This window comes from Mesocricetus auratus, unplaced genomic scaffold (assembly GCF_017639785.1).
Source record: "Mesocricetus auratus isolate SY011 unplaced genomic scaffold, BCM_Maur_2.0 Super-Scaffold_100007, whole genome shotgun sequence".
Classification (NCBI taxonomy): domain Eukaryota; kingdom Metazoa; phylum Chordata; class Mammalia; order Rodentia; family Cricetidae; genus Mesocricetus; species Mesocricetus auratus.
In genome coordinates, this window is record NW_024429191.1 from 64,099,888 (window position 1) to 64,113,258 (window position 13,371).

General features: G+C 57.4%; 1 protein-coding gene and 1 long non-coding RNA gene across 7 annotated transcripts in view; one reads left to right on the forward strand and one right to left on the reverse strand.

Moving 5' to 3' along the window:
* The window catches only part of LOC110342176, a 52,914-nt gene extending 49,958 nt beyond the window's left edge, over positions 1-2,956 (reverse strand). The window contains exon 1 of one of the 6 annotated variants that reach the window (XR_005878368.1): positions 2,846-2,956. This is a non-coding gene — a long non-coding RNA (uncharacterized LOC110342176). Of the gene's footprint in view, positions 1-1,877; positions 2,188-2,845 lie in introns of those variants that run through there. The other 5 variants (XR_005878367.1, XR_005878364.1, XR_005878365.1 and 2 more) reach the window with 5 other exon arrangements.
* Tbx2 (T-box transcription factor 2) lies at positions 2,324-11,478 on the forward strand. The gene is made up of 7 exons (XM_005076908.4): positions 2,324-3,201; positions 4,264-4,531; positions 5,406-5,552; positions 6,687-6,763; positions 6,859-7,022; positions 7,441-8,078; positions 10,089-11,478. The coding sequence occupies exons 1-7, from the start codon at positions 2,807-2,809 to the stop codon at positions 10,542-10,544; spliced, it is 2,145 nt and encodes a 714-aa protein (XP_005076965.1). The 5' UTR covers positions 2,324-2,806; the 3' UTR covers positions 10,545-11,478.
* Positions 11,479-13,371: the final 1,893 nt, after the last annotated feature.

Sequence of the window (13,371 nt, forward strand, 5' to 3'; positions counted from 1 at the left end):
GCCGGTGCCCTCCCCCTCCAGCCCCGGGCGGCCCGCGAGGCGCCCCCCGGGGCCTCTTAAAGAGACACGCACACTCTGCCCCGGGGACTCCCCCAGGGGCGCCTGTTCCTGGGAAGGGGAGTGGGGGGTGGGTAGACCCAGGCGAGGGTAGGGCGGAGCAGGAGCTGCGAGCCGCAAGGCGCCGCTCGAGAGGCTGCTTGGGCCGCCCCAGCGCCAGTTTCCGATGATCCAAGGGTATTCTAAGCCGAAGTTTGATTGGGGAGGGTCGATAAGGAATCTTAAGAGTGCCTGAGGCAGGTCCTCCGGGTGACTGCGGGATGGTGGGCTGGAGCGGTTGGTGGAATCCCAGCCTGCCAGGAAAAAGCCTGTGATCAGCCGCAAGGCAGGTTCTTAATTCCTGAGGTGGGATTCGGGTCCCCTAATTCAGCCACTGCGCCAAAGCTGCCCGGTTTCGTGGATTTCGTGGACAAATAACTCATATGTTCGTATTTCAAATCTAGGGTACAGAGCAGCTACTGTATGCTACCCAGGAAAATATCCAAAATACATACTTCCATACATACACAATTCTTTCGTACAAGTGCCTGTCCCCATACACACAAGTTAGCAGATGTATTGCTAATTCGGAAAGCTGACCTGGCTATTTTTTGTTCACCTCACAACTGCCCAAGTGTGTTGAGACACATCTCTCCTGGAGGGGACACATCCTGTTTAAATTGGAACTTATGCAAATCTGCAATGGATCTCATCCTAGCTGTGAAACTCTGCGAAGCTAGAACTGAAGATCCACTATGGGCAGAGAAGAACGACCTAGAGTAAAGTCCTAAAGAAAACCCGGTGGAGCAGGCGTGTACACGGCTATGAAGAATTACAAGTGCTTGGTGTTGGCTCAGAAACATAGGGGAAAAGGTCGTGGAGGCCAAACGACTCCTGCTGGTCTCAACCCCGCACTGCTGGGGGCGTTTGGCCTCTAAACGCCTTTCTGGGAGGTCAGCTACCAAGTGCCCTGAGTCTGCTGTATACAACGGAGGGGCAAGCTGCCTGGGCCATTGGTGGATTTAGGTGCCCACCATTCGGACACAGAGCTGGTGCGGCAGGATTCACTGACTGTAGTGGTTGTTTGGGCAGGAGTGTTGGCAGTGACCAGTTCATACCCTGCCTTACCCCCAACAAGCATAAGGGACTAAGGGACGGCGCCACAGCCCTGTTTGAGGACACACTGGACACACCTGATTATGGCCCTCAATGTGTACCGAGGGCAACACACTGGGCGCGAAATACAACACACACACATACACACGCACACGAACGCGCGCGCGCATACACACACACACACACACACACACACACACACACAGGCCGTCGCCAGAGAAAAAACGAAGACTGATCATCGAAGGAGGTGTTCACAAATGCTGCCAAGACACCTCGATTCCCACCCGCATTACTCAGCATTGCTGAACTAGGGCGCCGTAGCTTCCAAAGGACGGAAACAAACTCTAGTGAAGAAAGGATGCTGGTGCTTAGGAAGAGATGGGCTTGCATCTCCAGTACCGGATGCGGCGAAAATTCGTTCTGGCGCGTGTGGAGAATCTGAGGTCTAGCATCAACCTGCGCGGTACCTCCCTAGGCTCAGCAGAAGGTGCGCTCACCTACCTGGTCCCAAGGATCCATTTTCCCACTCGTCAGAGGGCTTTAAGTTGGGAACCTGACACAGACCTACTTTAGGCTAAATGCAAGGCCCGCCTGGAACCTCGGGTTCCTGAGTCTGTGAGGGGAGACGCAGGTGAGAGGGGTCCCATCATTTCCTCAGCTCAAGGCCGCGTCCCGCTCCCGCCCGCGCCGGCCCCAGCACGGTTCTACCATGGCTCCCCACTCACCAGCTCCGGCTACCTGAGTTCGGCTCCCGGACCTCGGTCGCCCGAGCCTCCTGACTTGCCCGCCCACCGGCCTCGCTTTCCAGTGCCCGCAGCCTCCCTCCGAAGTGCATGGACCCGGGGCGGTGACCGGGAGTGGGGTGGGAGGCCAGGCAGGGGCGCAGGCCAGAGCGGCCGGGCCTCCGGGCGCGGGAGGGAAAGGGCGCCCCCTCTCCTCTCCGGAACGTGTCAATGCTTTGCACTTGGGGCCGGCATGTGGCTTGGGGTCCTTCCCCAAGGCCCTGGGACCCGGGCGCCCCCTGCCTCGGGCCCTTTCGGCGGGTCAGATCGGCCCTCCACGCTTTCCAGCCCTCGCCCAGGCAGCGGCCCGCGCGGGCGGCGGGGTGGGGGCCAGGCCAGGGGGAGGGGTCTCGGGGCCCGCTGGCCGGTCATTGGTTAATATTTTATTCTGTTGACATGTTTTCTTACTGCTGAGGCTTCCGACACCTTCTCCCAGGCCCCCCCTCCCGTCCAGAGCTTGGCCTGAGCTGTCAAAACCCCGCCCCCGGAGACCCACAATTGGTCCAAAAAGCGTAAAATCAGCAATCAAGGGGGGCCTGGCTCGTTAGCGCAGGGGATCCGAGCAGGGCAGGACATGTGAGATAGTCACAGTTTTCCAGAGATCAGGACAAGATCTAACCAGTCGCGCGTGGTCCCCGGCGCCGGAGCCGGCCAGCCCAGCCCAGCCCAGCCCCGCGCAGAGCCCCCTCCGCCCCCGCTCTCACAGCCCCGCGCCCCTTGAGGTGCGCGGGACTGGGAGCCGGGAGAAGCCGCTGCCGCGCCTGTCGCCGGGGCCGTCAGTCCTCCGCGCGCACCACCGCCCGGGCCGGGGGTCCGAGCCGCGCTCCCCCGGCCCCGGCCCCGGCTCCCGGGTGCCTGGGCCGGATGTCCCGATGAGAGAGCCGGCGCTGGCAGCCAGCGCCATGGCTTACCACCCGTTCCACGCGCCACGGCCCGCCGACTTCCCCATGTCCGCCTTCCTGGCGGCAGCGCAGCCCTCCTTCTTCCCGGCGCTAGCGCTACCGCCTGGCGCGCTGGCCAAGCCTCTGCCCGACCCGGGCCTGGCGGGGGCGGCGGCAGCGGCTGCAGCGGCCGCAGCGGCCGCCGAGGCGGGGCTGCACGTCTCGGCACTCGGCCCGCACCCGCCCGCCGCGCATCTGCGCTCGCTCAAGAGCCTGGAACCCGAGGACGAGGTGGAGGACGACCCCAAGGTGACGCTGGAGGCCAAGGAGCTGTGGGACCAGTTCCACAAGCTGGGCACCGAGATGGTCATCACCAAGTCCGGGAGGTAGGGTGGCCGGTAGGCTGGCGGGCGGGCGGGCGGGCTGGGGGACCGGACAGCACCCACCAGCACCGGGCTAGTACTCTTGGCTTCCCCGCTCCGGCCCTGGCGCCACGCTCCTCTGCACAGACAAGCGAGCTGACTTTTTTCGTTTGGCACCGGAGCTAATTAAAAAGAAAAAAGCAAACATCCCTCGATTGAAATAAAACGAAAACACTCTCTAAAGAATAGTCCCAATCATTCTGAGTCTCAAAGTCCCGGTGGCTCGACCCTGGCGGGTCTCCTCTCTACTCCTTGAGGTCTCGTTTTTCTGCCTCAGGGTCGGTCTCGGGGCTCCTAGGAGAAGGAGCCTTACCCGAATTCTCCACTCCATAGTGGGACTAGCATTCCGCCTCCTGCTAGCCACAGACAGAGCGTTCGGTTCCGCAGTGGGTCTGGAGTTGTTGAGCCGACAACTAGGCCCTGGGAGAGTCTTGCTTGTCCTTGGAGCTTGGAGCTCAAGACGAGCCACCTCCTGAGGCCTTAAAGCCAGAAGGAAAACCCCAAACCTCCCAGCACTTCAGGCTCTGAGAGTCCAGGCCTCAGATTCACCCTGTTCCCCCGAACTCCAGGCTCAGGATCCCAGATCAAGATTATATACACGTCGTTTCCCCAGACAAAGACCTTGCTAATTTATTTCTACGAGTCCTGTCCAAATTGTGTATTTCCTCTGAACGAATTTCAGGGCAATTTAGGAAAACCCAGCGTATTTCTAAAGGGCCTAGTTTCCTTTCCTGGGCACCAGCCTTCATCTCAGATCAGTGTGGAGAAAAGGTTCGCAGATCTGAGGGCAAAGCTCATGCAAGGCTTTGCAAAACAAGTTCTGGCCAGCAGAAATGAGATGCCTCGGAAGTTACAACCTCAGGTTGGGTCTTCCCAGCGGCAGTAAGAGCACAGCATATATATGTAGAGGAGTTCATAGCAAACATAGACGGGGTAACTTCAGGCAGGGGTGTCCTGTCATCAGGAAGGTAAAAGGGGCAAAGAAAAGCCGGGTCCCAATGGCATGTCCCCTTCCCTCCCTCCGAGGCGGATGTTCCCCCCCTTCAAGGTGCGAGTCAGCGGCCTGGACAAGAAGGCCAAGTACATCCTGCTGATGGACATTGTGGCTGCCGATGACTGCCGCTATAAGTTTCACAACTCTCGGTGGATGGTGGCGGGCAAGGCCGACCCGGAGATGCCCAAGCGCATGTACATCCATCCGGACAGTCCGGCCACGGGGGAACAGTGGATGGCCAAACCTGTGGCTTTCCACAAGCTGAAGCTGACCAACAACATTTCTGACAAGCATGGCTTTGTGAGTGTGGGCAGAGCGGGAAGCTGTTGAGAACCTGGGTGCCTGTGTTCTGCTGCTGTTGAGTGGGTAGAGGGATTTCTAGGGGGCCTGTCTGGGTCACTGCCCTGAGGCCCAGGTAGCAGGGCCTGGGCTTCTGCGGCCCCTGTTCTGCATGCCTGGAAAAGAGCGTGTGGACAGTTGGTGGGAAGTTCCAGGCTGCTTGCAATGTCAGTTCCTTTCTGTGGGGGTTTTGAGAGCCCCTCCTAGAGTCAAGACTGAGGCAGGTGCTACAGGGAATGGGCCCAGCAGCTCAGGTCCCGTGGTGGCCCGTTGTAGATGCTGAACTTGGAGAAGTTGCCAGGACTTACTCCTGTAGCTAACTCTTACCTAAGGCTAGAAGATCCAGAAATTAAACCCACACTCTTTGGAGACCTTTCCCTCCAGCAAGGCAGATGTTCAGTCAAGGGACAGTATGAGGAACTCTCCATTTCTGCTTGAGCCAAAATCCCAGCCAATGATGGGGGCTCATTGGGCAAGGGGGACTCCATTTGCACTACAGGCTGTTGTGGGCCTTCCTCCACGCCTGCTTCTCATTCCTTACTATTCCAGGAGTTTACCAATGCCAGGGAAAGTGAAGCCAAAGCATGGAGTCGGGTTTTGGTGGTTTCTGTTTTGTTTCATTTCTCTCCAGCTGGGAGGTGTAATAGAAAAACTGGTTGTAAAAAGAAAAACATGAGAAAAGTAGAAAAAGGAGTGCAGGTGGAGAGAGAGAGAGAGAGAGAGAGAGAGAGAGAGAGAGAGAGAGAGAGAGAGAGAGAGAGAGAGAGAGAATGAAAGCTGTCAGTCCTGTAGGGCAGGGCAGGGAACTGCTGGCTGAAACCCACGCTCTTCGCAGACCATCCTGAACTCCATGCACAAGTACCAGCCTCGCTTCCACATCGTCCGAGCCAATGACATCCTGAAGCTCCCGTACAGCACCTTCCGCACCTACGTCTTCCCAGAGACTGACTTCATCGCTGTCACTGCCTACCAGAATGACAAGGTGTGCTGGGCGGGAAGTGGACTCGGTCCCTACATCCATCTACACCCTGCAGCATGGCCACATGTACAGGTTCTAAACCTCCATTCAGACCCACCCAACAGCAGGGGCATCGCAGAGAGCTTGAAGAACTCACCACCCATCCAGACTTGCAAGAGCAGCACCCACATAAATCCCCGGGGCTCCCTCTCAGACCTACACAGACACATATACTCCCCTGAGGCACTCAAACAGCTGGGCCATAGTTGGAGTGGAGATGTTTACTTAGCAATTAGTAGAGACTCAGGCTCCCGCTGACATTTTTACATTTTATTCGTTCATTTCTTGGCTCATGACTGGGAATCTAAATGAAAAGAGGGCGCCCGGGGCAATCTGCCCAAACTCTACAGATGCTAAGAACGCAGGGTCCAAGTTTTACTCTCCAAGGGAGCCAAAGCGTAGGACAGGTGGCACAGCTCTGGTGAGCGCCTCTAATCCACTTGTCTGGGTCCATCCAGGCCCCAGGCCCTTTGAGAAAAAGTAAGAGAATTTTCCTTCAGGTGAAAGGGCTTTTTCTACTTGTCTGCGCCCTCATAGATCTGAGTGGATTAACTGAGAGGGCCCCAGTATCTTTGGTTGTGTCTTTGTAAACCAGGTGTCTGCCTGGCCACATACACTATATGGAGTATGTTAGCTACATGTGGAAGCTAGTGAATCCGTTGGAGTCTATAGACACTTGTTTATTTTTAGTTTTTGTAAACTTGCTTTGCTGGGCCTGTGAGTACAATGATTTGTCCTTGCCTGGACCTGTGGACTTGGGTGTACGAGTACTTTTTGTTGGGGTACTGTTTGTCAGTGCTCTGGTTCAGAATAGTTTAGCCCGAGTGACTTCATGAGCCTATTTGTTTGCTTGGGCCTGTGTGTGCCTGTTGAGGGATTTTTTTTTTTTTCTTGAATAAGAAAGAGACCCTGTCACTTTCCTAGATGCTTGCCTGCCGGCTTTACCTCCCGGCTTCCTATCCCGGGTGGGAGGCACGACCCCACCTACTCTGGCTCTCTACTCTGCGGCCGGGCCGGCCGTAGCGCTGGCCTCGGGGTGCCCCAGGCCAGGCTAGAAGAGCCGGGTCTTGACTTAGTGCCCCTTCCTCGGTCCCACAGATTACACAGTTGAAGATCGACAACAACCCGTTTGCCAAGGGCTTCCGGGACACCGGGAATGGCCGTCGGGAGAAAAGGTGAGACATCAGAGGGTGGCCGGTGGCTCGCACACCGGTCACAGGAAGCTGAAGGGGCGCGATGACTGCTGACCGCTCCTTCTTCTCTCCCCCAGGAAGCAGCTAACGCTGCCGACTCTCCGCTTGTATGAGGAACACTGCAAGCCGGAGCGTGACGGCGCGGAGTCCGATGCCTCGTCCTGCGACCCTCCGCCTGCTCGTGAACCACCGCCCTCTCCCAGTACAGCAACCAGTCCCCTGCGCCTGCACCGGGCCCGAGGTGAGCGGCGTGGTTGATCCGAGTCAGGGAAGAAGGAATAAGGAAGTGTCCCCGTGGGGTGCCCCTTAAAGTCTTTTGTTCAGGGATGGGCTAATCTTAAAGGCCTGGGTAAAAGTTACTGGGAATTTCCAGCCTGGTACTCCCATGTAAGAACTCCCTGGCAGTCAGAACATTTGGTAGGCTTTGGAGTTGGACCCCATGTGGGATACGTGGTTGGAAATAAGGTTTTCTTCTCCGGAGTTCGTTTTCTTCCGCTGTAAGAATGGGGTCTTGGATCTGTGTGACCTACAGCTGCCCCTAGAAGTTCTCCCAACTTGACCTTCCCAACAGCTGGTCTGTCTAAAGTGTTCCCCGGGACCAGGCGCCGCGTCGGTCTGCGGCTGCGCCCCTGTAACCAGTGCTCCCTCTCTTCCCGTAGCCGAGGAGAAGCCTTGCGCAGCCGACAGCGACCCTGAGCCGGAGCGTCCGGGTGAAGAGCGCGCAGCAGCGCCCCTGGGTCGCAGTCCTATTCGGGACACCAGCCCCGCTCGCTTGACCGAACCCGAACGCTCCCGAGAGCGGCGCAGCCCGGAGAGGGGCAGCAAGGAACCGACGGAGGGCGCTGGGGATGGCCCGTTTGGCCTGCGGAGCTTGGAGAAAGAACGAGCCGAGGCCCGGAGGAAGGACGAGGGGCGCAAGGACGCGGGCGAGGGCAAGGAGCCTAGCCTGGCGCCACTGGTGGTGCAGACAGACAGTGCATCCCCTCTGGGTGCGGGCCACTTGCCCGGCCTGGCCTTCTCCAGCCACCTGCACGGGCAGCAGTTCTTTGGGCCGCTGGGAGCTGGCCAGCCTCTTTTCCTGCACCCAGGACAATTCGCCATGGGCCCTGGAGCCTTTTCCGCCATGGGCATGGGTCATCTGCTAGCTTCGGTGGCAGGAGGAGGAGGCAATGGCGGAGGCTCCGGGCCTGGAACCGCGGCGGGGCTGGACGCAGGCGGGCTGGGTCCCGCAGCCAGCGCAGCAAGCCCCGCGGCGCCCTTCCCGTTCCACCTCTCCCAGCACATGCTGGCATCTCAGGTAAGGCCTGTGATCTGCCGGCAGGGCAGCCGAAGGAGGGGGCTCGCAGCTTGGTGGTGGCTGAGATGGGCAGAGAACTTGAGAGATGCTGTAGCTACTCAGATCCTCCGAGGGACCAAATCCCGTCTACAGGAAAGCCATCTAGGTCCTGAGAGGTTAAAACAGAATGCCTGCCTATGACCTAGCCAGGACATTGCTTCTGAACCCTGTGTGACCTTAAGAAAGTTCCTGGTCCTCTCTGGGCCTGTGTTCTCTATAATGCCCAACGAGGGGTGAGAGTGCACCTCTCTTTTCTGGTTGACCAGCTAGGGTTGCTCCTGGGTTTTATGGTGTTCACTTTTCTGGCCCTAGGAAACTTTTGAGAAGGAAAACCTTCATGATTAGCTCTGAAAGATTCTGTAGGCTGGGCGAACGGAAGAGGGAATTTGCATTATTTTCTGGACAGTTGACTACCAAAATGACTCACCTCATAGATATCCCTGACCTTTGAGGTCCTCCAGGAAGTTGCCTGCCTTGATAAGCAACTGGATTGGTCTTTGCCCTACTCTGAATGCCCTAACTCTCCAGCCACAGCCAGGGAAGGGGCTTAGATCCCTCACAGCCTCCTACTGAAATTCTGAGTTCCCAGGGGAGAGTTTATGAAAATGTGGCCAGCGGCACAATAAGGAGATCGGACGCGCAGAGCAGCCTCTTTAGTTACTTGGGTGGAATATTCCCTGTGGAAAGATTTGGAATCTCTTCATTCAGTCTCTTCCATCTGAGGTTTCTGGCAAATTGAACCCTTGAGATCTTATCTCCGGGGAAGGAAAACAGGAGTTTAGATTTTTGAGAATGTGACTTTGGTTCAGAATCCAATATGTGTAAAGTCAGGGGAGGGGCTCTGAAATGAATTTTGAACAGAGCTTATCGGCAGGGTGTATGCAGTGTCTGGGGTACCAGCCGCGAGTCTGGGCTGGAGGGTTTATCTGCACCCCCAGGCTTTCTATGAGTGTGAATCCTCTCCCCGCCCCTCAAAAAAACTCTGGTGATTATGAGAATTACAAAGGATATAGGGAATCCAGAATTTCTGGACACAGCCGGGTCAGTAGGTGCAAATCCAGGGAGAGAAATCAGTTGGTTTAGCTGTTAGGGGGTAAGGCCGTAGCTATGTGCCAGGTGGAGCCAAGTCTTGGGAAATTCGAAGCTTCCTCCCCTCCTCCCAGCCCGAGGTGCCAGGTCTGAATTGCACAGTGGGGCTTGCCCTTCCGTTCTTCCAGGCTATAGTGCTTGTTGGTTTCTCCGTTTGAACCAGGGCCTGGGTTTTCTCTGACTCTAATATGTCAGTCCCCTATCTCCTGCCCCACAGGCACACACTCTGGGGCATTATCTCAAAGGTCAGATATTCTCAAATCAGGGCCTCATGAGCTGAGTGCACAGGTTGCCCAGGTTTCCTCACTACTGGGCTATCCACCAGCAAAGACTCTGCATTTTGCCTTCTGCCACAGAAGGGCCGCCAGTTGTTTTGTCAAATATTCAGACCAGTTCTGTGACCTGGTGTTTAGCACCTTGTACCCTGGTGCTCGGGAAGACAGGAGACCCCTGGCAGGCAAGCAGGCAAGAGGCTTGAGCATCCTGCAACAGCGTGGCACCTGCAGGATGTCATGGAGGAACCACTGTTCTAGTTGAGCAGGACCTCATATGAAGGTGCCAGCTGCCTGCTTGCCCCTGGCCTCATGCCTGCTGGGTTTCTTCCCTCTAGGCATTAGCCAGCTAATGCTTATTCCCTTACCCCCCATCACACCAACCAGCTCAGACAGAGCAGGGCAACTCCAGGCCTTTGCATCTCATCCTAGGTGATGGACACACACACAGGCTTTGGCCCTAGCCGGTGGGCTCATCTCCACCTGTGAGCCGGTGGTTTTATAGTTATATGACTTCTGGTTCGAGTAAAGCAAAGAGTATCAAATTGTAGTATTCAGGCTACCATCCTTCAGACAGATATCTAACCCTGCTTCCTTCTGTTTCTTCCAGGGAATCCCAATGCCCACTTTCGGAGGCCTCTTCCCTTACCCCTACACTTACATGGCAGCAGCGGCCGCCGCCGCCTCCGCTTTACCCGCTACCAGTGCTGCAGCTGCCGCCGCCGCCGCCGCCGCTGGTACCCTATCACGGAGCCCATTCCTGGGCAGTGCCCGACCCCGCCTGCGCTTCAGCCCCTACCAGATGCCGGTCACCATCCCACCTAGCACTAGCCTCCTTACCACTGGGCTAGCAGCGGAGGGTTCCAAGGCTGCAGGCGGAAGTAGCCGTGAGCCCAGCCCACTGCCTGAGCTGGCTCTCCGAAAAGTGGGGGGCCCATCCCGTGGGGCCCTATCGCCGGGCGGCTCAGCCAAAGAGGCGGCCAGTGAACTGCAGAGCATCCAGAGACTGGTGAGTGGGCTGGAGAGCCAGCGAGCCCTCTCCCCAGGCCGGGAGTCGCCCAAGTGAGGGGGCTGCTTGACTGCTGCGCTGCCCCAAGAGCCTCCGGGGCTGGGCTGCCTGCCTCGGCTGCTCGGGACGTGTACAGCACAGAATGGGTATTTATTTAAATAAAGGAGCAAAAGCAGGCTTCAGCAGTCAGAATAGAACCTCGTGTGGCAGGTCGGGGATCCGGGCCGCTTCCCTGGGGCCTCAAGGAGGAATCAGTCTACCCGCAACACAGTCGCACTGGAACCACTCACTGGATTTGATCCAGATCTGAGAGTCAACTACGGGGTACCTCCTTCTTTCAACACTGTGGGGGTGGGGATGGAGTCCCAAGTCCCTTCGGAAGCCAGGGCGTGCATAGGGTAGAAAGGTGTTCGTTTTGGAGACTATCCCACGATCCCCGGCCTTGGGCTTGGACGTCGTGAGAAACTGGAGCCAGAGAAGCCTGAAGTGAGTGTAGACTCGAGCTAGGAGTCCTGTCCATTTGGTCTTCCCACCTCTACCCAGCCAGAGACAGGCGCCACCACTCCTACTCCTCCTACTCCTGGGTCAGCGGAGGAAGCTGCATTTCTGCTTTGAGTCCCCAGGGGGCAAAGGATATTTATGAAATAAATGGTAATTTGTGTAAATAAGCTTTAAGGTTCGCAGAAGATGCAAATTCGTATTAATTTATTCAAAGGTGTACATTGCAGTGTACATATATTTAGAGATTAACTCATAGCATTTAATTTTTTTTCATTTTACATGAGCATCTATATTGTACAGGGCCCCAGGATCTTTGGCTGCTGGGGAAGTGGGAGGCACTGAACCCCAGGGAAGGCCCACTCCACGGGCCCCACATCCTCTGCGCCCGGCTTTGACAGCCCGGCTCACGGGCCCCACCTCAGGTTTTCACTTTTTGCTCCAGAGGGAGAACGAAGCGAGCGAAAAATAAAACGCTACGATGCGAAGTGAACCGCGCTGTGCGCTCTGTGGGCCGCCCGGGGCTGGGACTCTGTGGGCGCAAAAGAAGGGAGCGAGGCGGGGACAAAGGCTGGGCGCCCCTATCTGCCTGGCAGCTGCACCTCGGCCTCGGCGGCTGCACGTCTGAGCCGCGTGCAGAGCTGCGGGGGCCCCAGGCGCCGGCGCCCAGCACAGCCTGGGCCTGGAGGCGTCGCTCAGCATCGCAGTCCCCGCGACCCAGGCCCGCGGCCCGGGCTCCCTCTGCTGGCCACTAGCTGTGTGTCCGCAGCTCCTGCTGCTCCCGGAACCTGGTCTCTGGAGCCATGTCAAGAGCTGAAGAGCTGAGCGGCCTCGGGCCTGGTCTCGACTCTCTTTCTAGGACGCTGTGGGCCCACTCTTTCTAGGACACCGAGGACCCACTCTTCACCCTTTTGCAACGCTTTCTGGGTACATGGTGTGGGAAAGTGGGTGTATTGGGGAAGGTCGCGTTCCTTCAACACCACGGCTTCCAGAATTCTTCCCCATCACTGCCTCCTGGAATCATTTGGTGTTTGAGCTGCTGATTGGAGTGGCGAAGTCTTGCCTAAAAATTCGTCCTTAGAACTCGACTAACTCCGGGAGGTGTGAGTGTGGACCCTGCCTCAGATGGCTGCCGACTTTCAAGGGGGTCCACTGTGTTCACCAGTCCCATTGGGCTAGTGCTCCCCCACTCATCAAGGACAGCTGGCTGCTCCCACCCATTTCGCTCCAGAAGGCGACAGCCTTCTCTTCCCATTATCACCCAACTGCCAGGTGCTGTCAGTCCCTAACCCAAGTCGGGGGCGGCTGGCGAGCACCGACTCCTTCAACATGTCCCTGGGTCTGGGTCGTTGAGCACCTTCCCTTCCCCTTCCTTCCTTCCTTCCTTCCTTCCTCCCTCCCTCCCCCCTCCCTCCCTCCCTCCCTCCCTCCCTCCCTCCTCCCTCCCTCCCTTCCTTCCTCTGAGTCCACGGTTGACCAAGGAGGTTTCCTCTTTAGACTCGGTGCACTCCTGGGGTTTGTATGGCTTCCAGCTAGTCCAGGGACATCAGGGATAGTGATTCGAAAGGGAGGGTGAAGACGCAGGTAGAATTGAAAGTTCTGGGCCTCCAAATGCTCAGGACTCCTGGGATGACACATTTGCAAGGAAAAAAACTGTCCACCCTTCCTGGGAGAAGGCTGCCCAAACTAAGCTGAAAGCTTTGAGTGGGCAGAGGTTGTAGAAGATCTCATCCAACCCTAGGTGGGTTATGGCTTCCCTGTCTCTGATCTACTTGAACTGAGCCCACAATGGGGTCCACGAACCAAGTAGGAGCAGGAAAGCCCCCCCAAAGCACCTCTCCTTATCTCTGCGTTTATTCGAGGTCGAGTCGGGTTGAAACGCCTGTAAAGTCCACAGAGCAGGGCTTGCACTGACTTTTTGTGGCCTCTCACCTTCATCCAGGAGAGAATGCTGGAGTTGGGGGTGGGTACCCAGTGGCCTGCGGACACCAGGGGGCACCACCTGAGGTGATGGGCATGGCAGAACAGCCACCGGAGGGGGAGGGGTCTGTCTTTGAAGGCTGGCTGCAGCAGCCTGGTGGCTGCTACATTCTGGCGGTTGCTGTGCAGCAACTCGGGTTGGGTACTACTTCAGATCCCGGAGCGCAGATTGGAGAGTCCTCCCGCCCCCTTTCTTTCGGCCGTACACGTCCCCCTCCCGGAGTTGCCCACCCAGTGCTCAGCTGGGCCCCAGTTGCAAGGCCAAGTGGTGCGGCCAGACAAAGACCAGCCACTCCCAGGCCCAATTAAGCCACCAGCCTTCCCAGCCTTCCAGCCTTCATTGTCTCTGGGGTCGCCAATTAGCTCAGGCGCCCGCTGTACCCGCTGCTCCGGTGCCCCACGGCCT